The sequence below is a fragment of the Sarcophilus harrisii genome, chromosome 2 (genome assembly GCF_902635505.1).
Source record: "Sarcophilus harrisii chromosome 2, mSarHar1.11, whole genome shotgun sequence".
NCBI lineage: Eukaryota > Metazoa > Chordata > Mammalia > Dasyuromorphia > Dasyuridae > Sarcophilus > Sarcophilus harrisii.
In genome coordinates this window covers 445,095,486-445,123,385 of record NC_045427.1, presented here as the reverse complement: position 1 = coordinate 445,123,385, position 27,900 = coordinate 445,095,486, and the positions used below count along the sequence as shown (strand labels likewise).

Genomic DNA, 27,900 nt, shown 5'->3' with positions numbered 1-27,900 from the left:
GAGGGGGGCGAGGGGACTGTGTCTTCAGCCGGTTCCAGGACCCCCGACCCTGGAAGTAGCTCAGGAGAGGCCCCTCATGGGCCTGACCTCGGGAAGCTTCCCTAAGGACGTGGTTCCCAGAGCCAGGCCGGCTCCCGGGCTCTGCAGGGACTGACCTGTTTGTGCATGGTACGCTGCTTCATCTCAGGGCTGTCCCCCTTGGAGGAGGACGACTGCTGCCTGAGCCGCGCCCCACTGCCCGGCCAGTCGGGAGACGAGGACAGCATGCTCCCGCTCGACGGCCGGGGGTACTGCATGGTGTTCAGGAGGGAGGGTGGTGTCCGGCCCCGGGTGACCGGGGGGGGAGGCGGCGGCGGCGGCTGGTCTATCCGCCGCTGGGGGCCGGCGCTGTTCTGCCGCGGCACGGCGGACTGTCCACCCTTTTCTGTCAGCGACATCTGCCGCCTCGCCAGCTCCCCGGGGCGCCGGGCCAAGTCCTCAGCGGCCGCCCCACCAAAGCCGCCCCCGCTGTGTTTGCTGGCCGCCAGCTCCTCGCTGTTGCTGTGAGAGCTCAGCGAGCTGTGGCATTCCGAGCCCGAGTCCCCCAAGCCCCGGGGCGAGAGCGGCAGGCCGGCAGCCATCTGGTACACAGGGTTCTGGAAGGACAGTGGTGCCAGCAGCTGGGGCCGGCCCGGGGCCCCCTCGGTGCCAGGTGTGGTGGGCGTCTGCCCCGCCCGCCGCACCGTGGCCATGCCCGCCAGGCTGTTCTGGGGGGTCCGGGCCGCCCACACGCCCTGTAGCTGCCCTGCGGACCCCTGGCTGTCACTGAGAGGGTCCGAGGCCCCGGGGGTGCTCGTGCCCCCATCCAACATCCGGCTGTCCTGCAGGTCCACCATGGAGAGGCTCTTGCTGCCGTTGGACATCTGGACGTCAGGCTCATTGGCCTCCGAGTAGCTCGAGCTCCGGGCAGGGGAGGGTTGGACCCCAGAGGACCTTGTGACAAAAAACAAGTCCTTGTTTTCAGGGGTTGGAGATGGTAACCGTGTGAAATCTATCAGACTGCAGGGAAGAAAGCACACACAGGGGAGGGTGGGGAGGGAGGGAGAAGAAGAAGAACCATGAATGCTATGCAAAAGCGCAAAATAAACCGAATAAATCAACCCAGGGAAGAACAAGCAGGAAGATTCTTGTTGGGGAAGAGCAAAATAGCCAGGGAGGCAGGGGCGTGGGTCTAGGAAGGGGGTGAGGGAGGTCCATAGGGCTCATGGTGGGTGAGGAAGGAGGACGAGGGACGGAGGGAGCCGCGGCACTGGGGCATTTACAGTGGAAGGGACCCTCCATCCCCTCTGGTCCGACCTCCTTTTGTGACATGTGGATCAGATGCGCAAAGTGAGACCTGGAAGGACAGAACACCTTATTGTCAGACAGACTCCAAAGCAAGAGCTGTTCTCGTCCATCAGGCCGTCTCCCTGCTCATGCAGACTCAGATGTCGGCCCCAGAGGCCTGCTGCGCTTCTCGCTGTGGGAGGGGCCACCTGCACACAGTCTCCCCAGCCACCTGAGTGTCCCTCTCTGACCCCGGGCACTACGGAGATGGCGGTGGGACGGCTTTTCAGTGCCGCAGCCTCTTTTCTCATCCCCATAACATCACTAAGCTCGTAACTAAAGCCTACAATGCAGAGGAGATCAGACTCCCCTGGAGAAGGAGAGGAGAAACACATGGGACGAGTCCCAGCCAGAAGCAGGCAGAGGGAGGCAGCTGGGCTCCGAGGGACAATAGGCTCCTGTCTTTTTTTCCAGGAGCCAAGGAGAGAATAGCATCAAACTCGTCTATCCCAAAGAACAGCTGACCCAGAGGCGAGGGAATCCTTGGAATCACAAAATGCAGAGAGGGAAGAAGAGAAGGAGAGGAAACTGTGGGCTCAGCAGGGAAGAAGAAAGCATAGGAGTGATTCTGGGCAGAGAGAGGTACCCGACTACTCCCACTCCTCCGCCCAAACGGCCTCAGAATCCAGTTAGAGATTAATTGCTTTGGGTAACACTTTCCTGCATGGTTATTCTCTGGTAGAATAAAGTGCCTCTGGGAGAGGGTAGCAGGGTGAGGGGTTTATCAGTGACTAAAACACATTAGAGCATCATTAGTAATTAGCACCTCCGTGCAAATAAATGAGCTGGTCAGAGCAAGCCTGAGGGCACAGCACCCAGGCAGGGAGAGATCTAAGGGCTAATTTCAAACGGGAGTAACACCTCAGAAAAACAGGTTCCATGGGAGTAGCAGGATGCCAGTGACTGGGGAGGAAGCGGGTGCCCTGAATAGTGTGTGTGTGTGAGTGTGTGTGTGTGTGTGTGTGTGTGTGTGTGTGAGAGAGAGAGAGAGAGAGAGAGAGAGAGAGAGAGAGAGGAGATATGGAAAAAGGAGTAGTCTCTTTGTAGGGTAAACACAGCAGTCATAAATGTGGGGCTCCCTGAAGCAGGAAAGGACTTTTATCAAAATTTCCTTTTCTAGAAGTTCTACAGAACCCTGAGTCCCAGTCTCTGGAGAGCCAAGGGAAAAGAAAAGGAAACGGATCCCCTTCAGACAGGGTTGGTGACTGCAATAGAGACCCACAGCAGGGGCTGAAATGGATTATTGATGTTCTATTTAATCCATCCACAACACTTATGAAGCACCTGGTATTCAGCGCGCATTGTGTTAACTGCTTCCTAGGAAGCAGGTGGATTACAAAAATTGCAAATCTTTAAGGGACCTTAGTGATGCTTTAGTACAATCCCCTCATTCTGCACATCAAGAAACCAAGACTCAAAGGCATTTGAGCCACATTACAAAATGACAAAGCACAGACCCGGCCATTTGACCCCGGATTGGGAGCCCTCTCCTTGTGTCCTCCATAAGCAGAGCTCACAGGGATCTGACCCACCTCCCACCTGCCCTTCTGGCCCCAGCCCCAAGGCTCTTACCCAGACAGATCGTTCTCGATGACCATCTTCTGCAGCCCCGCAGAGATGCTGCCCCCGGTGCTCGGGGTAGAGGCTGCATGCTCAGCTGTCACTGACAACTGCACGCTGGCCGGATTGTTCAGGGCTGTGTTGACGTCCCTCAGGATGCGAGGCAGAGGCCCAAGCTTGGTGACCGTACTCTGCAGAGAGACGGTGAGACGCAGATATTACCTGCTGAGGAATGGACACAAAGAAGAGAGGGGCTCCCTAGGTCTTATCTGATGGCCTTCCCCTTTCTCCTTTCACTGCAGAGGACCTCAGGGACCTCTTGTTCTAACACGCTATGCAGAAAAAGCCTTCCAGCTCTCCTGTTCTGTGACCTAAAGTCTCCTGCTTCTAAGATTCTGCATTCTCCGATATCATAAATCTATTTAAAAAGTCTTCTCCTTCCTCCTCCTCCTCCCCCTACCCCCTCAGCCCTGCGGTACCTGCTCGAACTGAGAAATGACCTCCCAGAGCAGGCAATGCAAAGTGGAGAGCTCCCGCCCCAAGTCGATGTAGCCCTCGAAGCCGGCTGTGTTCGAGATGGTCTCTGGGTTAGAGATCTCCAGCAGGAACCGCTGCATGTTTGTCCACTCATGTTCCAGAAACTGATTCATGAAGGACATGTACTCCTCCTTGCTGCCAAACCTGGCAAAAGAGGGGAAGCATGAGCCCCTGGTGGGAGCCACACCCTGAGAGGCCGGGCCTGGGCCCATCCCACTGGCTGCCAGGCAAGGAAAGGAACCAACGGTGAAGTCCGTTTGCTGCAGGGCACGGTCTCTCAAATTGCCACTGAGTCAGCGGTGTAACAGGAAGGCCACTGGGCCTGGAACCGAGGAACCGTGGGACCATGAGCAGGCCTACGGCCCCTTCGGTCCTGTGGGGACAACTACCACCCCCAGCTCGCAGGGCAGCTGGGTGTGACGGAGAGGCAGGCTCTCAGAGAAGCCTGTTCATTCTACTCCTTACTGTCCTCATGAGCCATCTAGATGCAGAGGGAGAGGCTATTTCAGGTGATGCTTTTGGAAGCTTTATGGAGGAAGAAGCTTGTCGCCAAGCTGCAGGATGATGAAGTTTTTGGCTGCAATAACTCTTAAAAAAAAAAAAAAAAAAAAAACAACCATCTGCTATGTTACAGAAGGGCTACAAGTTGAATTGGTAGAGGGAGTATTCAAATCAACAACATTAAATAAACTTGCAGTATTATGTGACTCTATTATGATGCTTGAACTTCATCATCCCCTTCTTTTTCTTCCTCCTTCTAGAGGAATCCATTTGGAAAGAACAGAAGGAACTTTGTAGTGACCTAAAGGATTAGCTGTCCAGTCTGGGGAAGAAAGAGGAAGGGGACCAAGAATTTATTAAGCACCTAGGTACTGCTATCTCATTTGATTCTCACGATAAGCTTGTGATGGAACAATTATGTTAGCTTAACTTTACATCTGAGAAAAATGAGGCAGACTTGCCCAGGGTTAAACCACTAGGATGTGAGACCACATTTGAACTCGGGTCCCCCCCCATTGCAGGCCTAGGAATTTACTCACTTTATTACATGTGACCAAGTCACATCAACTCACAATTGCTTGTGGGAAAGGCCTGGCTGTCTGTTCCTGACTGGTCTCCTCCTGCTTCCTAAAGCCATCGTTCCTTGAAATTGCTTGGTGCGGACCCAAACGCACCATGAGACCAGTTAGACTCAAGCAAATGAGATCAGGAAGATAAAACTAAGAAGTGGTTTGATATTACTGACTGCTCTGAAATAGTCAGTGATGGGAAGGGGATGAAGGGGAAAAGAGCACTGGATTTGGGGTCAGGAAAAGTTGCCCTGATGTGTCATTTACTAGCAGTCTGACAAATCATTTTTCCTCTGTAGGCCTCAGTTTCCTTCTCTGAATAGATGGAATAGATCACTTCTAAATTTACCTTCAGTTCTTGATCCTATGGCCTTTGAGAATCCATGGTTTGGACTCATCTACAACATTGTTCCTTTATAATATTGTTGCTAATTAAGCTTTTGGCTTATGAGCGAGTGTGGGGAAATACATTCAGTTAGCACCTCATGAATGATCTCGTGGGCAGGTCCCAAAGGAACAAATCCACTCTGTCCTTTCTCCCCACCACTGGTGTTACTTTGACAGAAACCACCCTAAGTCCTGTCAAAGTGTCTCAAGGTTCAGGGTCTTCCTTTACTTTAGTCTGAGCCTCTCATTCTTCCTCACGGGTCAAGAGGGCCAGCAAGCACCTTGAGAGCCAGCTCTGGAATTCTGGGAGGGGCAGGGAGTGCAATGGAGCTTGGCTCCAAAGGCTCTTGGAATTGTACTTCCTTCCATTGTCACTTTAGGAAACTCTGGAGACCAGGCCAAGCCCAAGAGTCATGAATCAGAACCCGCCTGGGCTAGAAGAGGCAGCTCTTTGAACGACTTGTGCTCTTCCACTATTTTCCCAGCAAAGTTCTGGGGACAACAATGCCTAAGGGGATAATTGCTTCAGGGCGCCTCCAAATAGAATGCTGCTCTTCCTTCTGACAGAGGGTCTCCCATCACCCAGGGTCTGGACTTCCTAATTAGGCAATGCCCATGCTACAGAGCCTGGAGCATTATCTGGGGTAGACAGAAAAATAATGAAAAGCATTGGATTTGAAGCCAAAAGAAATGGGGTCCTCGTGTAATGCTGCTATATACAAGCTTTGTGACCTTTCCTCCTCCCCTAGACCTTAATCTTTTCTGTATAACGATGATGATAATTCCTGACATGTCTCCATCACAGAATTTTGGTATGACTCACAGAGGACACAAGATATAAAATGTTATAAAAATGGGAGCTATGATTGCTGATCTTGCTGTCTCCAAGATAATACATCCTAAACTCATTCCGGTCTTGGTTTAGGTCACGGGTCCTCAAACTACGGCCACAGGCCAGATGCAGCAGCTGAGGATGTTTATCCCCTTCACCCAGGGCTATGAAGTTTATTTAAAGGCCCATAAAACAAAGTTTTTGTTTTTACTATAGTCCGGCCCTCCAACAGTCTGAGGGACAGTGAACTGGCCCCCTATTTAAAAAGTTTGAGAACCTCTGGGTAGTTCCTCAGGACTTGAAGTATCCTCTCTGCAGATCTAGCTTTCTCTTCCTGAAAGTTAAGACTCCCCCCTCCCCCAAAGCTTTCCCTCACTGTTTCAGGCCACAGCAATCACCCTGACTGAACTGCTCTAGCACCTGCCAATGATAGTGGCCACTTAGCCAGCAGTGTGATTTATAATCATTAAGAGTAAAGCTCTGATTTCCAAAGCCCATTTAGGTTTACATGGTATTTTCTTCCCAAAAACTATGTGCAGAGTCTTGAACATCTGTCCTTGAAGTCACTGATCGCCTTCAGATTCATCTTATAAAGGAGGAACTGAAACTTATATATATATATATATATATATATATATATATATATATATAATTTTGCAAACTTCTAGTTTATAAGTGACTGAATCAGGACACAAAAACCATGACAAGGTTGTGAGGAAACCATTCTGTAGCTATAGGACACTACAGAAAATCAGGTGGTTACTGATGGCCAAGAAATTTAGTTTCATTTTTCCCACTGAAAAATGACGATAGTAATCTCTGCACCTTGACCTTCCAGGGACCTAGTAAGACTAGGAGGCAAGAGGATGGGGTGGGATAGGAGAGGGCAGGAGAGGAATTGGATCTGTGACTTCACTGGCCTGAAAATTCCTGAATGAGAAAACTCCTTCAAAGCCAGCTCCTTATACTTAACTGAGCTGCGTGATCTGGGACCGCTACTTCCACAAGACAGATAGAACAGCAGCAAGTGCTTAGCACAATGCTCCTCCCCTTTTTCCTTCCTTGTTTCCTTCCTCCCTCCCTCTCTCTCCTTTCCTTCTCCCCTTCCCAGGGACAGACAATGTGTGAGTCAGGACTTGCATCTGGCTCTGAAGCTCAAGCTGCCTCCATTACTGTGAGAAGAGCACTCAAACTGCCAGGTGCTGCAGGTCTAGGAGCCATGAGAATAACACGGTTGCAGCAGGAACCCTTTCCTGGGTTTCCTCTAAGGGAGAGATAAGGGGGTGGGGGGTGAGGGTGTATGTGTGCGCCTGCATACTTGTTACGGGGGGAGATTCTACTTACTTGGCAAAGTTGGCCAGATTCTGGGTGACCTTGGCAATGAGGGTCAGCGTCCGAGCTGTGCGGTCATCCGGGTACTCCTGGAGGAGGCTGAAGAGGGAAGGGGACATGATGGCGGGGCAGAGGAAGCGCAGGAAAAGGGAGGCGCTGATGAGGCGCTCGCTGATGTCTGGCCGGCCCCGGTTACTACATTCCTGCCTCCAAGAGGCAAAGACTTCCTTCAGCTCCCGAGGGAAAACGCTGTGGGGGGAAAGAAAGGAGCCCTGAGGATTCCCTTCAGAGGCAGCATCCACCCACGGGCTTCCCGCCAGTGAAGGAGCATGGACTGAAAAAGATTTGGGCTCCAGCTGCAGCCCTCCCACTCGGTGTGACCTTGGCAAAGTCCTTTTCTAAGCCCTTTTCTAAACCTCAGCTCCCTCATCTGCAGGGGGGAAATTACACTCTCCGGATGTCAAGTGCTCCAGAACTTATGAGCCAAACTCTCACCTCACTCATCTCTTAGGTCTCCTTTCCATCTAAACGCTGCCTGGACCTGGCAAACAGCAAGGAAAACCCAAACAAAGCCTTCTGGTCTCTTGGATACCGCTTCACTTTGTCAAAACAAATACTCATCCCCCAAACGCTCGTCATGGAATCACCGGGCCACATGACGTGGCCCTGTTCCCTAACGACGGCCTCAGCTTTCCAAAGAGCCCCACCATGGCCCTGAGACTCTTCAGCTTTAGGGCCCGCTACGAGATGAGCCTTCTTTGGCAGGGAGGAGTAGGAGAGAAGGCTGGAGGGCCAGAGTCCAGTGACAGAGAAAGGGAATCTAAATGGCAGTAAGAACCCCTTAGTTCAAATGCTGGATCTTCCCTTCCACTGTGTGACCCCGTGTGTGGCCCCTCTCCCTGTACCTCAATTCCCTTTTCTGTAAAGTGAAGCGATCAAATTAGATAATCCCCAAACTCCTTTCCATCTCTTTACCTGAAGGTGACTTCATCTTCTATCTTTCTTAGTTCTCTGGTCCCTCCCAAGTTTCTAACTCTAAAATACTGTTATAATGGATCTTTTAATTCAACTTTTAGCAATCTATGTGCTAACACTGTATATACCCTAAGGCACCTTCTAGCTTTTATCTAGCTTTTATGCTCTTTGTTCCAACCTTTTACATGCTAAGATCCCTTCCAGGTCTGAGGATCCAGGTGGGGCCAGACTGTAGGTATTAGGTGAAGAAGTTTGAACTTACATAGTGAATACACATAGTAGGAAAGATTGAAAGTTTACTCACTGGTCCACACGTCCACAACATTTATTTACCAGAACCTAATCCTTAGAAAGATATAGGCTGCCAGCTCATACCCAGGAGCTGTCCCCCCCTCCCCTCCCACAGGACTTCCTCTCCCTCTTTCTTCCAGTTGGGTTAGTCTGGTTTTTTGCGCTGCCCCATCCCCTTGTCTCGAGACCCCTGCTAGGCCCTGCATTTGTCTCAAAAGGAAACTTGTCAGAACTAATCTGAATGTATCAACAGGGAGAAGCTCTCCTTCCCAATGGGTCCTGGGAAACCTCGCTTTTCTCTGGGCTTTGAAGAGAGCAGGCAGTAATTGTTTTAACAAATCCCTGCACTGAGTTGTGTAGGGCCTGGACCTATCATTCATCACACAACTTTCTTCTGGGAACCAGCAGCAGCTTGCTGAAATTCTGCTTACACTGAAACTTTCCAGATGTCCAAATCATGCCCTAATTATAACAATTTTTGGTTATTGTACAGCTTTCCAGCACACTTGTTCTCCCTCCCATAGCCCCGACCAGCCTGCAGACGCCAATGTTCTATATAAAGTCTGGACTGATCTTTGCCTTTCACCAATCCCAGGCTTCTACTGTCAGCTCCCACTAATTATTCCCAAGGAAAGGTGAATGAGGAGGCAATAAGGAGAGAAGAAAACACTGGCTGCCTCTGTAAACCCTCTCCTTCTCCAACCAAGAGGCTAGATTAAATGTTTCCGCACTTATTAGGGCCTATGTCTTCAATACTGAATAAGAGGGATCTGTAAATAAGGTGGAATTTATCCTGCCTTCAAAGTACTCCCAGAAGGGATTGCATTGTAAAGAAGCCCTGGCCTGGGGTCTGAGCTCAGCTCCACTTTACTTACTGAATGAGAGGCTAAGTTATTTCTTTGGACCTCAAAGGAAAGGAAAGATATAGACGAGGTGACCTCTCATATCCCTTCCACCGCTGACCCCCCTATAGCTGGGGCTCCCAATGTGAGAGTCTTATCTTCCACAAGGACACTGGGGGGGACAAGAAACTTGTCAAGGAAGGGTATTTGTTGAAATCACTTTTTTATTTCTTATGTGAATAAATGTATTAAGCAATAAAACCTATTTCCTTTCATCTTGAAAAGTCTCTAAACTTAGTAAACCCTAAACCATATTCCTTTTCATACTGAGTAAGGAGTATGGGAAGGCTTACTGAAAGTCAAGGGATACAGGCACCAAAAAAAGTGGCGAACCTCCATCTTCAATCCCTCTGAGCTCTTTTGAACTCTAAACTAACATAATTTAAAACAGCAGCTGGATGTATGGCACCTGCTTCGGGGAGGCCGAGGCTGAAGGAGCGCTTGGGTTTGGGAATTCTGGGCTACAATGGCTCGCGCTAGGTGCCTGCATCAAGTTAATATTATTAATGGAGAGCCCCTAGAAGTAGGGAACCATCCGCCTGGTCTGGACTTGACCAGGAGACTCCCAGCTCAATCAGTAATGGCCTCAGGCCCACAACGGGGAGACCTAGTCTTAAACAAGTAAATAAATATGTCTGGTAGTGGGTAAGACCCCAGTAGATGCAGCAATGATAATAGTAGCTAATATTTAGTCACTACTTTATTACAAAATGCTATAAAACCTAATCCATCCTCATGACAGATAGTCCTATATGGCAGCTAGCATGTTGATGACTTACAAACTGGAGGGGGCAGGATACAACGCAAAAACTCAGTAAATGGTTCAACACTATAGAAATGGGCATGAGGATGTAGGGTGAATGAGGGGCACTCTTTCCAACCTAGTCAGGGAACTCCCTCTTCTCTGCCTTCCCAGGTGACCTCCACTGAAGGCCCAAGGAAGTCAAGAGGGAGAGGGCAGCAGGTGGGGGTGTTAGGTCAGGGGGCATCAGGTGGGGGTGTCAGGTCAAGGGCAGCAGGTGGGGGTGTCAAGTCAGGGGGCATCAGGTGGGGGGGTCAAGTCAGAGGGCAGCAGGTGGGGGTGTCAGGTCAAGGGGCATCAGGTGGGGATGTCAGGTGGGGGGGGGCAGCAGGTTGGGGGGGGTGCCCATGCATGTGTGTGGTGTGTGTGCAGCAGTACACAGTAGGGGCTCAATGGGCAACAGGTGGAGGGGAGCACAGGGCACACTGACCAGTAGGAGTTGATGATCTTGCAGAAAGCCAGCTCGCAGCACATCTTCAGGTTACTCTGGTGCTCGGGAAGGTCTGAGGATGAGCACTTGCTGGGGTCCACCTCACAGTTCTCATCCGACTCATACAGAGCTTTGATAAACTCACCTGCAAAGAGATGCCCCCACCGTGGGCAGGCGGCGTGAGGTCCCCTGGGCTTTGTGAGAAAGCGGCCTCGGGTTACGTCATCATTAAATCTGAGGGGTAATGGAGGGAAAGGATCCTCTCCTTAAGCAGGAGCCACCAGAGAGCCCGAGGGCCAGCACCCTCTTAGGCAGGGGCTTCTTTGGGGTGTGAGCCATGATTCACCTCTCCCAGCTCCCTCTGAACGGTCTCACACAACCCTCCTCCCCCATCCCTGGCTCCATGTCCAAAGACACCAACCTAAGGCGTCCTGCAGGTACTTCTGGCCCACCAGCTTAAGGTATTCCTCAATGGCCTTGGTGGCTAAAGTGTTCTCTCGGAAGATGAGGTGCTCGTTCTCCCCACAGCGGTCCACCTCGGACATCATCAGGTCTGTGAGGAAGTCCTGCAGAGGGAGGGAATTGGGGGCCTGAGGGAGCACGTTCTGTGGAAGGGTCAGTACTGGTCTTGGTCTGAAGCAGACGGGGCTTTTTCCTGTCTAACAGAGGGGATCTTTTCCAACCAACACAGTAGGTTCTCACTGTGAGCCAAGATGCCCATTAGGGCTAAAGTGGGGTTCAAGTCTCTGCCTGTGCAGTAAGGTGAGAGGTATGGGATCCAGAGGCCTGGGTGCTGACCTCTACTCAACGTTTGTAGCTGGGTTGACCATGAAACAGCTAATGCAAAACGAAGACAAAAATATCTGTTCTATCTACCTCAGAGGTATTACGGTAAGACAAGAGCTTCATCAGTCTTAAAGCAGAATGCAACTGTGAGTTATTCTGTGTCACCTCTACCTAAAAGTCTGATAAGGAGACGGGGGGGCCCAATTTCAGGCCTCTGGACACCCCCATTTCTGCCCAGTTTCCCAGGATGCGACTTTCTCTTGACTTTCAGTAGAGATATGTGCTCAATAAGGGGAAAGAAGGTGATTTGGAACCAAGTCAAATCCCCTCAGGTTCTCTGGTTTTCCTCTGTTCTATCTTCTTCATTAGCATCTTTCTGTGCTAGTTTGAACCAAGATCATAGGATTTAAAGGTGGGGACTTTAGAGAGCAGCTAGTCTAACATCTTAATTTTACAGATAAGGAAACTGAGGCCCATAGTTTCTAAGTAAATTCTTCAAAGTCACATTGATCTTTTGATCCCAGGTCCTCCAATCTGGTCTTGCCTTCCCAAGGAAGAAAAAAAAAAGCTACTTGGAGGGACCAGAGCTGAACTAGTCCTAATCTTTGACATGTCCACGCTCAAGCTCACTCAGCTTTGACCCAACTGATATGTGTGCAGTAAACTACAAGCAAGAAGACGACTGTGGCCCCTTCCTTTTCCCTCAGGAACAGAACCACGCGACAGCACTCTAGACATGCTCTGGCTAGGCCTTCCTCTGCTGCGCTGCCTCTGCCAGGTGGATTCTAAGTTCAGAAGTCTGATTTCTGAGCATTTTAGAGGCCCTTTGGCCCCAGGGTCCAGGGGAGCCTCCTTGGGTTCTGTGGAGAAATGGCAGCTAAAATGGCCTCTCCCTGCTTTTCCGGTGCTTATCCAGCCACATTCAGCCACGGGGCAATGACCTTCCTGCTTTGTTGTAGCCAAGATTGTTCCAAGAGGGTGGCTTCAAAGGGTGGGGACTGGGGGAGGCTGGGAAAGTAAAAGGGAGGATGTGTGCGGGAGAATGAAGGGAGATGCAAGGGAGCCACAAAGGCTTTCTGCCCAGCCCTTGGTACAGTGCCTGCCACACAGGAGGCGCTTACACAGTTGTTGATTGATTACAAATATCTGAAGGACTATCGTACGAAGAGAGAACTCTACTTCTTTAGCTTTGCCCAAGAGAGCAGAACTAGGACCCATAGGTACAAGTTACGGGAAAGCAGATTCTGCCTCCCATTTTAAGGAAAAACTTAAGGAGAACTACCCTGAAATGTAGCCTGGGTAAGTAATGACCTCCTCATCACTGGCATTCTTCAAGCAGAGGGTGAATAATGATTTCTGTAAATGCTAGAAAAGGGATCTCAACATGAAGTATGGAATTGGACTGAACTGCCTTTTAAAGAGTCTTTTCACTCTATTCTAATATTTTTTAGATTCAGAGAATCTGGGGATTCTAGGACTCTAGATTCCACGGCTGTCCAGGAAAACAACCCAGCCATGTGGCAGCACCAGGGAGAGCCGCCTTCACTTTCTTTCGAAGGAATGAACTTTGTGCCTCTGTATTTTTCACTACAGAGAATAAATCACTGTTGTCAGATCCCCTTCACAGCATGTTTCTGGGGGAAATACGAAGAGGGAAAAACCTCCCCTCAGCAGGAGAGGCTTAAAAAAGAAACCCACCAACACCCATCTATTCAGGGTTGCCTGTAAAATCCCTCTGGGGGAATAAAGCCCCTCTTCCTCCTCCTTTCACTTCCACAATTAGCTCTCCTGATTCCTGGATGTAAGCGGGGTACAAAGGGATGGGGGAGTGTGTGGAGTTTCCCTAAAAGAAAGAAGAGACATTGGTAACAAGGAAAGCCTTCAAGCAAAATGCGAGAGCATGGAGAAGGAATAGGGGATGGGATGAGAGAAGATGGATATATTGAATAGAACATGAAAGAAAAGGAAGGTAACAAGAAGAAAGTAGTGGGAGAAAAGGAAATAAGATGATGAAAACAAAGAAAAAGACAGAGAAACAAGGAAAGTGACTTGCCCAAAGTTATACACATCAGGTTCATTCTCCTGACTCCCAGATTGGTGTGCTACTCCTCTAATTTGGCTATTCCTCTAATTCTCTTCACAAAATGAATCAACTAACAAACTTTATTAAATACACCTCCCCCCCCAATATACCAATACCAAAATGAGACAGTCCTTCTCCTCAAGTAAAACCTAGATGGGATCATCTAGGTCAGCCTCATTTTAAAGATAGAAAACTATAAGATTAGAAAATATAACAAAATATAAACTCTTTAAAAAGAGCAGGGAATACACACCCACACAATCTTTTTTGCCTTTCTTTGTTTCCCTAAAACGTAGCCTATTATGGAGCAATTGCAAGTGCTAAATAAATACATGCTGATTTGAGAAGATAAAAATATTAAATGTTGGAGGGGCTGGGGAAAGATGGGTGCACTGATGCATTGTTGATGGAGCTGTGGATTGGTCTATTCCTTCAAAAAGAAACTGCTAAAAAAAAAAATCACTAAATGGAAAAAAACTTATTGACTTAACAATACCAGACATATACCTCAAGGATATGAAAGAGAGGGAAGGGTACCATACAGACAAAAATGTATACATGAACACTTTTTGTAGTAGCATGGAATGGAAGGGGAAATGGATACTGATCATCGGGGGAATGGCTAGACAGACTGGCACATGAATGTAATGGAATAAATTATTTCATTATATGAAATGATGACTATGAAAAATTCAGAAAAACTGAAAAAGACTTATCTAAATTAATTCATAGTAAAGTAGAAGAACCTAGAAAAAAAGATTTCAAAATTCTCATCAATTCAGTGGTCTAGATTGACCTCAGTAGACAGACTAATTGTGAAGCCTGTCTGGTAGACTACTGGGGCAGATTAAGATACAGACAGACATTGTCAATGTTGTCCATTTGTTTTGCAAGATTGCTTATTTGTTATAAGGGATGATATCCCATATAATCATAATATTACATATATTATATGATATATAATATTTTAAAAGAATACCAATAAAACATTTTAAGAATGGGAAAACTGATTTGGCATCCGAATTTAAAGTTTTAGGAATTGAAGTCTATGGTTAATTAGTAGTTATTCTGTAGCCGTACTAATGAAACTCATGCATACAAGTAATTTAGCACATATACAGACACACATGTATGTATACACATAATATACACACCTTTCATGGTAGGGCTTCTGCTCTCTGTGGCTGACTGAACTCAGGTGTGAAGGAGCCCCCATAGGGAATATTTCTCAAGAAACCTAACTCTCCTATAATTATATTGCATGGGGGCCAACATCAGTGCTGCCTTTATCTCTCTGGACCTCCGAGACAGACTGAGATAGATCCACTGGGATCCTAATCCCTGAAAAACAACGTCTCAGACAATCCTTGAGACTCCAACTTTTTCTAATTCCAGGTGAAACTTACTTTCAGGAAACATTGTAATCTAGATGATCCAAACAGTGTGGTAGAATGACCTGTCTCTTTATGGAGAGCCCTCTCAATTCAATCCACAGAATCCCAGGAGAAGCATCCTTATCAGGGAGTAACAGAAGGTCCCTGTATTCAATGGCAGTGTGGACCAGACAGCTTTTCAGGTTTCTGTCTATTCTTAGAATTTAAGTACAGGACATGGGGAAAGGGCTAATCCAGAAGTCAAGAGACCTGGGTTCTTATGATGATTTTGAAGCTAAAGTAATTGTGTGACCTTGGAATAATATCAATGTTTAAGTTTTCTCATCTGTAAAAGGGGAAGTTTGGGGACCTTGAGTTCTATTTCAGTTCTGACACTTTATGGATACTGGTCCCTTCAAGTTTTAAGTTTCTGTCATTCTTTGACCACAGATAGGTTCCAGTCTCTGCTCTGTCACCAATGAAAATCTATCACCTTGGGCAAATTACTTTCCTTCCCTGGGCCATAGTTCCTTCTTCTAGGAAAATGAAGGCGTTGGTTCCCATTCTACATTCCAAGATCTCTTCCAACTCAACATTTCACAGTAATGTGAAGGGACTTAATTTAAAGAAGAGATGGAGTAACACTGCAAAAATAACAATGAATTGGGGATGAAGAGAGGCAGGCAAAACCTTTCACTTCTCCCACCTGGGGGCTTCTCTACAGAGTAGGAATTGATCCTTAACAGTAAAGCTAAGGGAAAGTTCTGTCTATCCTCAGTTCCTTCTTTCTTATTGAAGGCTGAGTTCTTCCTCCTGTCACCTTGCCCCAGATGTCAGCATTGTGTATATCAAAGCTACCTTCCCTAAAGGGCCTTCATTTTAAGCCATCTCCTCCTTCTCCCTCTCCTACTCTTGCCACTGCCACTTAAAGAATCCAAATTAATTTTCATGTAATTTTCATGCTGTAAGAGAATTAAACCTTTAGGCTGAGCCCCAGAAGGCCAAGAGGCTTCAGGCAGGTAGGTTGGTGGGTGTTTTATAGCTTGGTTGTGGCAACTTAAATGTTGGTCTGATAATGGGAATCCTGACACAGCCATAACTCTGGGGGTAGCCCAGAGGAACTTTGGTAGCAGTAAAAGGCTGACTCCTGGGTAATACAAAATTGTAGGAGTTTTTTTTTAAACTGGAAGAAGCTTTAGGACAGAGAATGCTAGAAGATAAAATGTTAAAATTTGAAGATAGCATAGAGATGGAGTCTAAGTACCTCATTTTCTAAATGAGGATATTGAGGCACCATGAGGAATAATGACTTAAGATCACAAAATTAGTAAATAGTAGAGTTGGGACTACAATGTAGATCTCCTTACTCTTAGTCCAGAGCTCTGCTTGGAGATCTTAGGATAGAATAAACCAGTCATAAAAGTCCCTCTCTACCCTTTCCACCATCAATATACAAATTAATATGCAAATGCAGAAATATCCTTGACCTAGAAACATAAAAATGTTTACCTTTGTAATTAAATGCTTATCCCAGAATTGAAGCCTTGAGCCATAGACCTTATCCTTCCAGTTCTTCTTAAAGCTCAGATAGGGCTTTCTTTGAAATTTGTTCTCCCCAGGCCATATCCCCCAAATCACATACCAATACATACACCCACTCACATCCCCCTCGCCCCTCCACACACAGAGACCAACCACATTGCCCCCAAGTAGCCTTGTCATGGCTGCTCAATGAGAAGGATTCCCCCACCATTCTCTTTGAACAATCATTTATACTTGGCTCTTTGAGAAATTGAGTCTCTTAAAAACCTATTTTTTGTCTGTTTCTTCCCCTTTTAAGATGGAGGGGGGGAAATCTATTTGAGAACTCATATTCACAAAAAATCATGAAACCTGTTCAAGACAGTGTAGTATAGTGGAAAGACTACTGGATTTAAAATCTGGGTTTTTGAGTCCTGACATTGCTATTTATTAGTTGTGTGATTTTGGAAAAGCCACTTTTCCTGGGACCACTGTTTCCTCATCTGTACAATAAATCTTATCACTGACCTCTTGGATCATTAGTAAGGGGAAGGGGAAGGAATATTAGATTTAAAATTGTAAGGGGCTTAAGAGATCGTTTAAGGTAATGTCTTAATTTTTTGCAGGAGAGAGATCTTGCTATGTTATTTGATTAATGTAGAGAACTACTATAGTTAGTAAGGAAAAGCTCTCTACTAAGGCAGATCAGTACCTGGCAATTTACAGTCACAGAGCTTTGCCTGAGAGTGCTAAAAATGATGTGCCAGGGGTCACATGTCAGTAGTAGTTGAAGACCAGGACTCAAATCAAGATCTGACTTCCAGGTTATCTCTAGTCACTTCTCTATGCTAACAGAAAACTCGTTCTCCCCTGATTTTATAAATGAAGAACTGAGCCCCCCAAAGCAAATGACCTGCCCAAGCTCTTACATATAGCTAATGGCAGTAAAGCAGAAACGGGTAATCATTTACAAAAATGAAGATTTGACATTTCAACCTCTACAGCAGCTTTGCCTTACTGATAGTATCAAGGAAAACATATTGCCTGATGCATTAGCACAAGGAATGAATGACTATGACCTTCTTATGAGCTCAGGCAGGCAAAACACCAGGATCACACTCTTCACTTCTTATCCCACAGCAAGCATTAGTTATGCCTTCCTACCAGGAATGATAGCGGGTATAAAGAGTGAAAAAATCTTTTTGAGAGATGTTCTGGTTGTGATTTATCTTACAAGCTGGATAGTCCAAAAGCTGATTCTTCTAGGTCTATCAATCACCTCTGTTCAATGTGCTATTGTGGTTTTTGGAAGGGAAATGAGACTTTTTTTTTTCTGGGGTGGGAGGAAGAGAATAAGAGTGGGGAGAAGTGAGTGGGATACTAAGAAAACCCAACCAAGATTTAGTTACCCTGGGTCCTAGCTGCAGTTTTGACCTTGAAGGATAGGGCTGCAAGAGCATGAGACCCAGGCTTAAATCAAGGTGTAAAAAAGGAGAACATAAACTCAAAAATGTTATCACCAAAAGAGACCTTGGACAGCACCCCCAGCCCAGATTCTTTATGTAAAAAGGAAGGAAAGCAAGTCTAGAAAGTGAAGGGCAGGAGATACATTTAACTTACATTTCTCACAAAGATGCTAATATGATAGGGAATCACATGGCCTGGGATCAAATCCTGACACAGTGAAGTTACTTATTACTCTAGGATCTTCGGGAAGTATTTAACCTTGTCTGGGTCCCAGTGTCATCATCTATAAAATGAGTTTAGAAGAGATCATTCTTAAAGTCCTTTTCCTATTTTAAATTGTATCATTAACAATCTAATTATTTTTAAATATGAGAGGGGCAGGTATTCCTCCAGGGATATTTGCATTGATACAGTGACATTGAGTTTCTAGTGTACTTATCACAAGGGTAAACAAACTTGAGCCACATATCTTCTGCCCCGAGCCGAGTGTGATACAGTGGTTTTGTCTTTTTTTTTTTTTTCTTTTCTTCTTGATATTGTCCACAATGCTAAGTTTCCCTTCAAGTGAACCTAAGGTCTAAGTGGGACAAAAATCTGATTTCTCTAAATCCAAACTTTCTTTCCTATTCAGTAAGATCTGAAGGCAGTTGCCTCCCCTGGTTTATATAACCCACAAGATATTCCCTACAACTGAGGATCAAGTAAGACCCATTTTAGAGTGGATGACTAAGGCACCAGTTGGAAAATTGCCCTCCTTAGGCCATAAGGCAAGATAATCCAGCCAAGTCCAGGTATTTTTCCCAGTATCTAATCTATGGATTGAATAGATTGACTTGGTTCCCAAGAAGGAGGAGAAGAAGAAACCTTCTTTAGGGAGACAACAGGCCAGAAGTACAGTGTATGAGCATGATACAAGAGGCAAGGCAACATGTGAGGGAGTCAGATCAGAGTAGAAAGAGAGTCACTAAATCCATGTTATACATGCACAGACTATTAAAACTGGGAGGAAACCTAAGGATCAACTGGTTCAGTCCCCCTCACTTTACAAATAGAGGCGCAAACTGTGAAGCAGTTTGTCCAAGGTTCCTAATACACAGTAGGACTCAAATCAAGGTCTTTTGACCCCAATTCTACTGCTCTTTGTACCACACACATTACACTAACTCCTCTGTGCTCCATGGGCACCTCTGCTTCTCATTCCAAGATTGTGAGGAGGATGTCCTTAAGTGTGGACTCCTTTTTTTATCCTCTCCAGAGGGAGAAGTAACATCAGAGGTCTGAGGCTCAGGATACTGGTCCCTGACCCAGCTTCCAGAAGCAAGGTCAGACACCGGATCAGAACTGGGAGCAGTAACCCCTCCTCTCCCATCTTGAATACCAACCATTTCCTATGGCATTAATCCTCAGTAATGAGCAGGTACCAGCAGGTTCAACAGAGCCAGCAGGGGAGAGACAGTTCCCTACTTGCCCAACAAATTATCCTCTTCCCCAAGTGCTGACTAACCATCTTAGACGAATAGTTCAGTTAATTGGGACTCTGACAAGGGCTTTGATCTAGGTATACTCAAAGGAGAAGAGAGGAGAGGCAGCTTGTCTCGGTCCTGCCCTTGGAGTAAAAAGATTTGATTCTGCCATTAATTCACTATGTAACCCAGGGCAGGAAACTTCCCTTTTACGGGCCTCAGTTTCTCATTTTTACCCATAGGTAAAATAAAGGGACTGGACAAAGGGATCTCTGAAATCCCAGTTAGTGCTGATAGTCTCTAAGAGGAAGAAAATTACAGTGTCTAACTTCCAATGTAGGTAAGTCTGGCTTCAGGGAGGAAGTCCCCATATCATCATCCCTGTTGCTTCATGTTAAACTGGAACCCAAATCCTGCAACAATCATAGTCCTATAAGCAAGAACCTAGAAATGATAATCAGCCTTAGACCTGCTGTGTACACACTCAACCTGGAACTGGACCTTTGGTTAATTACTTCTCTAAGCTTCAGATTTAACACTAGTGCTACTGGTAAAGAAGCCCCAACAGGGAGGAATTTCACCAGAAGGCAGGTTTAGAAGAGGGAAAACTATACTCAGTCACCCCTAAGCTTTATTCCCAGCTCCTTGATCTTGAAATGCCAGTTTACCTCTTGGAGACTGTTTTCTCATCTATAAAATGAGGGAGGATATTTGACAAGATCAGGAGTTCTTAACGTTTTTCATATTGTGGTCCTCTTTTTGTCAGTCTGGTGAAGCATATGGATCCCTTCTTAGAATGTTTTTTAAATGCAAAAAACACATAAGATTACCAAGGGAAGCAATCATACTGAAATGCAGTTATGTATCTATTGATCTATCTATATCTATGTATATGTGTGTTTTAAAAGTTAATAGACTACAAGTTAAAAATTACTGGATCGCATGGTCTCTAAGGTCCCTCAAAGCCCTCACAACTATGTGTCGCAGTGGATAAAGCACTGAGTCTGGAGGCAGGAAGACTTGAATTCAAGTTTGGCCTCAGATACTCACTAGCTGTCTGAGCTGGGCTTTGCTCCAGTTTCTCAACTGTAAAATGGTGATAATAGCACCTACCTTGCAGGGCTGTGGTGAAGATCAAATGAGATCATAACAGTAAAGCATTTAGCACAGTGCCTGGCCCATAGCAAGAGCTATATAAATGCTAGCTATTAGTATTACTACATTCATTACATTACATTCATCCTGTGCTGCTTTATCACTGCTTGTTCTAAAGTTTCTTCCAGGGCAAAAATTCTATGTTCCTTCTAGTTCAAAACTTTTTGTTATAGGTTCTAATATTCTGTCTCCCAAGCTCTGGGCTTAGGAAAATCTGTGTTCTCTCCTTGGAGAGAGGGAAGGAAAGCAAACTCTTGAGTGATGACATGCATCTCCTTCAGGGCTCCCTGAATCAAGGTTCATGAGGCAGAAAGCAGACTGTATTTTCCATAGGAAAAGTGCACATGTGAGTGTGTGTGTGTGTGAGTGAGAGAGAGAAAGAGAGAGAGACAAGAGAGAGAGAAAGAGAGGGAGGGAGAGAGGAAAAAAGGGAAGGAGAAAGGAAGAGGGAGAAGGAAGGAGAGAGAGAGAGAGAAGAAAGGAGAGAGAGAAGAAAGGAGGGAGGGAGAGAGAGAAAGAAGGAGAGAGAGAAAGAAAGACAGGAAGAGAAGGAGAGGGAGTGAGTAAGAAAGAGGGAGAGGGAAAAGAAGGAAAAGGAGGAGGAGAGGGAAGGAGGCAGAAGAAGATACAAAGACAGAGAAACAGACAGGAATAGAGGGAGAGGGAGAATGAATGAGAGAGAAGAAGAAGAAGAGAGAGAGAGAGAGAGGAAGAGGAAGAGAAAGAGAGAGGGAGAGGGTGCTACCCTCATGTACCTAGTTGGGGCATGAAGAACATGCAGGGCTTAGCTTGTACCTTTGCCTTCCCAGTGCTTTGCAGAATATGAACCAGGGCCGATGCCATCTCCTCCTTATTCTTGACGCTCAATACAGGTTCCAGCGCAGAGCAAAGAGCCATGTAGTTGTTGGTGATGTACTCAGCAAATTCCTTATACATCTCCATAGGGAGGATGCTGACCGTCTGGTATCGGGACTTGATACGGATCATGGGGCCAGGACTCTTGCCTTTGGGGTTGGGAGTCACCACAGGATACCACTTCTCCACAAACTGCCGCCCCGACACCGAGGCCACAGCCAGGTTCACAAGCCCCAGGTAGTTGTTCTTGTCCTTTTTCTTCTTCTTGTCAGTCTCTTTGTACAAGTGCACCGTGATATTCCTGAGCGGTGGCAGGTTGTTGAACTCAAAGTGCTCCCCCCAGAAGACATTGTCCGTCTTGAGCTTACATGTAGTCCGTGCATAAAGGACATCATCCAGGCACAGTTCACATAAATACTTCTTCTTGGCCGGGAGGTCCTTTGCTTCAATGACCCAAAGCTTCAACATGTGCTCCACCCTCCGACTGTTGTCCTAGGAAGCACACGGACAGTCAGAGACATTAGGCAGGGAGCAATGTTCTCTCTTCCTCTCCACCATCCACTCCAACCAACCCACTGACAAAAGTGGTCCTCTCCCTGTATATTTTTTAATGGCCCAGCTGACCAGAGTTAATTCAGGTCATAAAATGTCAGAACTGGGGAAAAAAATCTTAAAACATATGATATTAGAATAGAGAATTTAGAATTTTGGGGCTGGAAGAGACATTAGAAATGAGAACAAAGGACACAGAATATTATACCTGGATCTATAAAAAACAGAATATTACAACATAAAACAAAAATGTTAGGCTTATAATTAACCTTAGAGGTCATCTTGTTTACCTCTTCACTTTACAGGTTAAGAAACTAAGCCCCGGAGAAAGGAGAATTCATTTGGTTTGGCTGTCTCAAGTTGTCTAAAATTGAAATTGCCAAAATGTACTGCGAATTTGATATTAAAAAAAAAAAAAAAACCAGTAGGTTAGCGAGTCTCCTATAAACCCTTTTTTCCATCTAATTTCCGGGATGTCCTTAATCTCACATCTTAAGTGAGAACTAAATTGAACTTGGAAAACACATGGCAAATAGTAATGTCTTGTGGAAAACTGGATAGATAAGAAGCCATCTTTTAGAGGTCCTTAAAAAAAAAATCACATTATTTAATAAAGTTGTATAAAACCATAGAGGCAGCAGTTCATGGCAAAGGGTGGATTGAGGATCAGGAGAGACAGATTTTAATCCTTCCTTCTATCCCTAACTAGACCTTGGTCAATCACCCAAAGTTCTTGGGTCTCAGGTTCCTCACTTGATAAATGAGAGAGAGCTGGATTATATGATGCTTAGGATCTCATCCAGTTCTAACATTTTATGTTTTAGGTTCTTACGTTCTATGTCCTAAAGTATCTTTCAGTTTTAACATAATGTTTTTCATTTTCTTTTTTAAAAATCTCTTCAAACTCCAACTTTCTATGATTTTCTGATTTCTGCTGAGTAGGACTTCTCATCAACAGGTGAGAGAGAAGAGAGACAGAGAGAAACAGAGAGACAGAGAGTCAGACAGATAGAAAAATTGCAAAGAACCTGAACTAGAAAGCAGAGTTTTAGGGAAAATGAAGGCATGGTAGAAAAAGGAAATGCTCAGAAAAGGCATCTCCACTTCTTATCAGAACCTCTGTTAAGTACAATTGTTTCTGAGAGTCGCACTGAAGATTCAATCATGGCTGAAAAAATATTTCTCTCCCCAACAAATGTGGGGATCTCTGGGATGAGATGGGACCATTATGTGGCATAGTGGATATAGTTAAGGTCTGGAGTCAGGAAGATCTGAATTCAAATCCAGCTTCAGATGCTTACTAGCTATGTAACCCACCTGCCTCAGTTTCCTCATATGTAAAATGAACTAGAAAAGGAAATGGCAAACCACTCTAGTATCTTTGCCAAGAAAACCCCAAATGGGATCATGAAGAGTTGGATATGGCTGAAACAAGTGAATGACAATAAAACTAGGATGATCAGTATGGTTAATTTGGTATTGCACTTCCAATCCTTTATGCCCAGGTCAGGGAGGACCAGAGGAAATGGCAGAAAGAGGACCTGAATGCCCAAATCATGGGCCAGTATATGCTTCAGAAGACTGTATTTTAACATCCTGTACCTCCATACAGAACTGCCTTTAACCCATCTCTGAGGTAATCACTTCCTTCCACATTCTTGAGTTCTCTTCCTTAGCATCTGTATTCTTTTGCACAATTGCAGATCTAATTTTAATCTCTCTACCTGTGTAGAAGTAACATAGCCTGCAACCAGGGTTGAAGTCTGACCAAAGTGGGATAATTCCCTATGGTCCCAACAGGGAGAGGCAATTCAGGGACCAAGCTACCCACCCACTCTCAGATTTTACCTTGTTTGGATGCACAGCTCGCCGAAGATTCTCCATCCACTTATCCCGCTCAGCTGCAGATCGGCAGGAAAAGCACTTGCTTCCTGAGGAAGTTGTTACCTGTGTGGGAAGGAACCAGGATAGTGGGACAACTAAACAGGTGGCCCATGTCTACTGGACAGCCCAAATACATAAAAGTACAGAGTTGGGGGATAAGCCTTTTTCCATTCCTTAGGAACTGCCTTCTTCTTCAAACAGTCTTAGACTGTCAAAAATGAAAATAACAGTAGAGCTCACCCAATCATTTAGAGTTGGAAGGGACTTCTGAGAAAGTTTAGTCTAATTCCCTCCATGTTATACATGAGACAAGTAAGACTCAGAGAGGAGAAGGAAATCTAAAAGGTAACACAGCTACTCAGTAGAAATGCTAAAATTTGATCCCAGACCCTGTGACCCTAGGTCCAGTTCTCTTATTTAATATAAAATTTCTTTATCTTGTAGACAGAAGAAAGAGAGAGGGCAGGGAAACCTGGGAACAGATTCAAATCAGATCTTCTGACTCGAAGATCATGATCCACCTCCAACTGAAAGGATCTTTACACCAAACTTCTCTATCTCTTGTTCATTCATAAATGATTTGTCTATCCATAAGTCTAAGTTATTTAGTTTCACATTCTTCTAATTTTCTTATAAAATTTCTGTATCTAGGTCATGTACACATTTTGTGTTTATTTTGATAAATGGTGTGACATATTGGTTTATATCCAGCTTCCCCAACAATTTTATGGGAGAAGGGAAAAAAAAAGAAATTTACATGATACTTTTGTTGTATATTTGAAAAGAATAGCAAATTGATCATAGCAGATCTGCATGCAGTTTCATGTACAATCATCTTTTTTTATTGCACTTTATATTGGAAATGCTTGTTGTATTTCATAAATTAAAATGAAAATTTTAAAAAGAAAAATATTTAGACTTTAGAGGTTTAAAGAACTTGGAGCTCACACAGTCTAGCCTTACTTTACAGATTAGGAAACAGGTTCAGAAATGGAAAGTGACTAGGGAAAGGCGACACAAGTAATGAAGTACAGCAAAAGTTGGAATTCAAACCCCCATTTTCTGATGCCAGATCCAGGATGTTTCTCACTATGCCCTGCTGCCTATCTGAAGGATTATGAACAGCAACCATCACAATAATAATGCATAATCACATAATGTTTTAAGATTTGTAAAGTGCTTTTCTCACAACAATCCTGCAAGGGTAATGAATCTAAAAATTATGGTACATTTATTTGCCTTTTATCTAGCTCACTCATTCTACAGAGGAACGAATGGCTTGGCTTGGGGTCATGGAGTTAATAAGTAAAAGCACTAAGACTAGCAGTGAGATCTCCAGAGTCTAAATCTATGCTGTTTCTACCACAGCACAAACCACCAGGGGGAAGAAAAAAAGCAGACAAAGGCTAGGAAGAAGTAGCAAAACAAAGTCTCTTTCTCACACACAAACACACACACATAGAACAGAGAATCCATTTCTTAGTCTCTCCCAGGGCCCCAGCTCCCTAGCAGCCACAGGCTTATCTCCCATAAAGGATGGTCTCTTTTCTTCTTCCTCCTCCTCCTCCTCCTCCTCTTTCACCAGCACCATCAACAGGCACCTGACTGGCAGGCTTGCAGTTGTGTTCTGGAAGCCATGAGTTTGTCAGGGTCAGAAAGGAAAGGGCTCATTAATTTCCATGATGCAACTTATTTACATGAATATATCCATCCCTCAGATGGATGGTTCCACTAATTAAACACAATCACCAAGGGGGTTCATCTTTCGAGCAATGATCTCAAAGTGGAGTTAAAGGAACTAATGGAGGAAATGAGGAGTCGAATCACTGGTACTATTCCTTCCTCAGTGCCTGAGACACAGAACCTTTGGAGTCGCACTCAGAGACCACTACTGTCTTGCTGAATGTAGGCCCATTCCAAGTCTCCTGTTGAGCAGAGCTCATCAGACTGGGGCCAGCCCAACTCCAAGAAAATTTCATGAGAGACAGAGATTTATTTTATTTTATTTTTCTCAGAGTGAAGAAGGTTATATTACTCCCTCAAGGTTTTAGTCATTCCTTTTTAAAATTTTATTTTATTTTTAATTTATGAAATAAAACAAGCATTTTCATAATGTAGTATAATAAAAAAAGATGACTGCACATGAAACTGCAATCTACTATGTACAACTTGCTATTTCTTTTAAATATATAATAAAATTATCATGTAAACCTTCTCTTTTTTTCCCTTTTTTTCCTTCCCCTATCCCCAAGTTGCATGGAATAGTAATGAGGAAGATGATAATGATAGTAGCTCACCTTTCCATTAGAATTTACAGAGCATTTTTTTCACCCTCACAGTTGCTGTTTACCTGTACTTATTTTAGATTTTATACATACATTTGCCATGGGGAAAACCTCTTGGAAGTTAAGTGAGAGGCTCAAATGAGAAGTGTTTTGCTAACCTTAAATGCTATGTAAATGTTACTTTAGTAGTACTTATTATTGTTGATGGTCTACATCTGTAATTTCCATGGCGTAGGCAAGTTCTTATACCAATGCTGATCAGCAATTCTTATACCGGTTAAAGTCTTGGAAAATGTATTATAGCAATAAGAAGTTAAATGACTTCTCCAGGATCACAGAGCTAATGCATTAGAGGTGGAATGTGAACCCTGGTGTTCCTAACTCCAAAGCCAAGCCTTTTTATAACAGGATCCCTGTAAACTATTTTTAAAAAACCCACATATTAACATTATTTATATTCTATTTGGGGGCAACTAGGTAGCACAGTGGATTGAGTGCTAGGCCTGGAATCAGAAAAACCTGAGTTCAAATCTAGCTTTAGATTTATAAGCTGTGTGATCTTGAGCAAGTCATTTAACTCTGCTTGCCTCAGTTTCCTCATTTGTCAAATGAGCTGGAGAAGGAAATGGCAAACTGCTTCTTACCAGTAAAAACCCAAAGGGGCCACAAGGAGTTGGAGGATGAACAACAACAAATGCTCTATTGTATTTTTATTTATTTTGTTAAATACTGCCTTTTAATCTGGTTCGGTGGGCAGTATGTTTGACACTTCTGGGCTGCCTCTTAAAATTATTCCTGAATTACTTATATAAGCTAATACAGATACTAAGTGAAAAAGTTAGGATTCAAAATTAGGCCTCTTGATTCTAAATCTAGCATTCATTCTCTTTTGTCACATTGCCTTCTTTAAGGACCAGCCCTAATACACGACTATACCAAGGCAGTTACATGTGTGTATGTATATCTATCAGTGTAGACAGATATACACATATTATATATATGTAGGGGTGTGTGTGTGAGTGTGTGAGTGAGAAGTCTCATTAGTCTTTAAAACACAGTTGTGAATCAGGACAAGAATCAAAATACCTATTTTACACATAAAGAAAACTAAAGAATGACCGGATGACTTATCAGCATTACAAAGCTAGGAGGCAGTAGAACTCTCCTAGGGGATCAATAATCCTCCTCTTCTCCCTTGCTCCCTGTCCCATTCCAAGCCATAGAAAGTTTCCAGGGAAAAGAAAGGTTTTATTCTCGAACCTCCCTGAGGGATCCAGCATCTTGGCTAAGTGAGAGGCAGCCATCTCCTCCCCCACTCTAGCGTGGACAGGACAGAAAGAAGTTAAATTCTGCTTCTTCTTCCCTTTCCAGCGGGAAGGAGTTTCTTCTGCATTATTTTCTGCTGTCCCAATGGCATCAACTATTTTTAAGTGATGGGAGTGAGAGAAGAGACTCTTCTGTTTTCCCTTGATGCTCTGCCACTAACCATAAATTAATTCTTTTCTTTTTTCTCTCTTCCTTCCCTTGCACCTATTCTTACTATACGCCAGCTATCTAGACAAGAATCTGACAAGAAGAAAAGGCATGTAGTGGGTAGGATACCCATGCACAGGAGAGCCCAGCCTCGATGCAAAAATATCCAAAATACACAAACTGACATGTGAGAAGCCCTGGGTTAGGCACTAGGGAAGACACTGAATTCAGACAGGTTATGTATGGTAAGGGGTATGACATACAGCTTAATGACTATGACATGACAGAGTATCCTAATTGCTCAAAGGAGCTGCACAGTGATGTCTGAGGCTTGTTATTGATTTGGGGAGAAGGACTATCAAGGATGGTTCCTTAGAAGAGGAGTCTTCTGAGCTGGGTAGGATTTCAACAAGTAGGGGGATGGGAGATTTCACAACATGAGCAAAGGCACAGACCAGACAAGCTGGGATAGATGATGGGAAGGGTGAGTAATACAGTTGCTTGGAGCAAGGATCACAGG

At 44.9% G+C, this 27,900-nt stretch overlaps 1 protein-coding gene across 11 annotated transcripts in view; it reads right to left on the bottom strand.

Annotated features, from left to right (window-relative positions):
• The window catches only part of DAB2IP (DAB2 interacting protein), a 321,975-nt gene that overhangs the window by 18,218 nt on the left and 275,857 nt on the right, over positions 1-27,900 (bottom strand). For 10 of the 11 annotated variants that reach the window (XR_004232236.1, XM_031954227.1, XM_031954231.1 and 7 more), the window contains 8 exons: positions 23,587-23,685; positions 21,127-21,678; positions 10,905-11,049; positions 10,484-10,628; positions 7,096-7,332; positions 3,405-3,606; positions 2,938-3,116; positions 156-1,038 (listed from right to left, as the gene is read on the bottom strand). Coding sequence is in view for 10 of the 11 variants with exons in the window: in XM_031954227.1 (XP_031810087.1) it covers positions 156-1,038; positions 2,938-3,116; positions 3,405-3,606; positions 7,096-7,332; positions 10,484-10,628; positions 10,905-11,049; positions 21,127-21,678; positions 23,587-23,685 (2,442 nt within the window). In the remaining variant the exon portion in view is untranslated. The remainder of the gene's footprint in view (positions 1-155; positions 1,039-2,937; positions 3,117-3,404; positions 3,607-7,095; positions 7,333-10,483; positions 10,629-10,904; positions 11,050-21,126; positions 21,679-23,586; positions 23,686-27,900) is intronic. The other variant, XM_031954226.1, reaches the window with a different exon arrangement.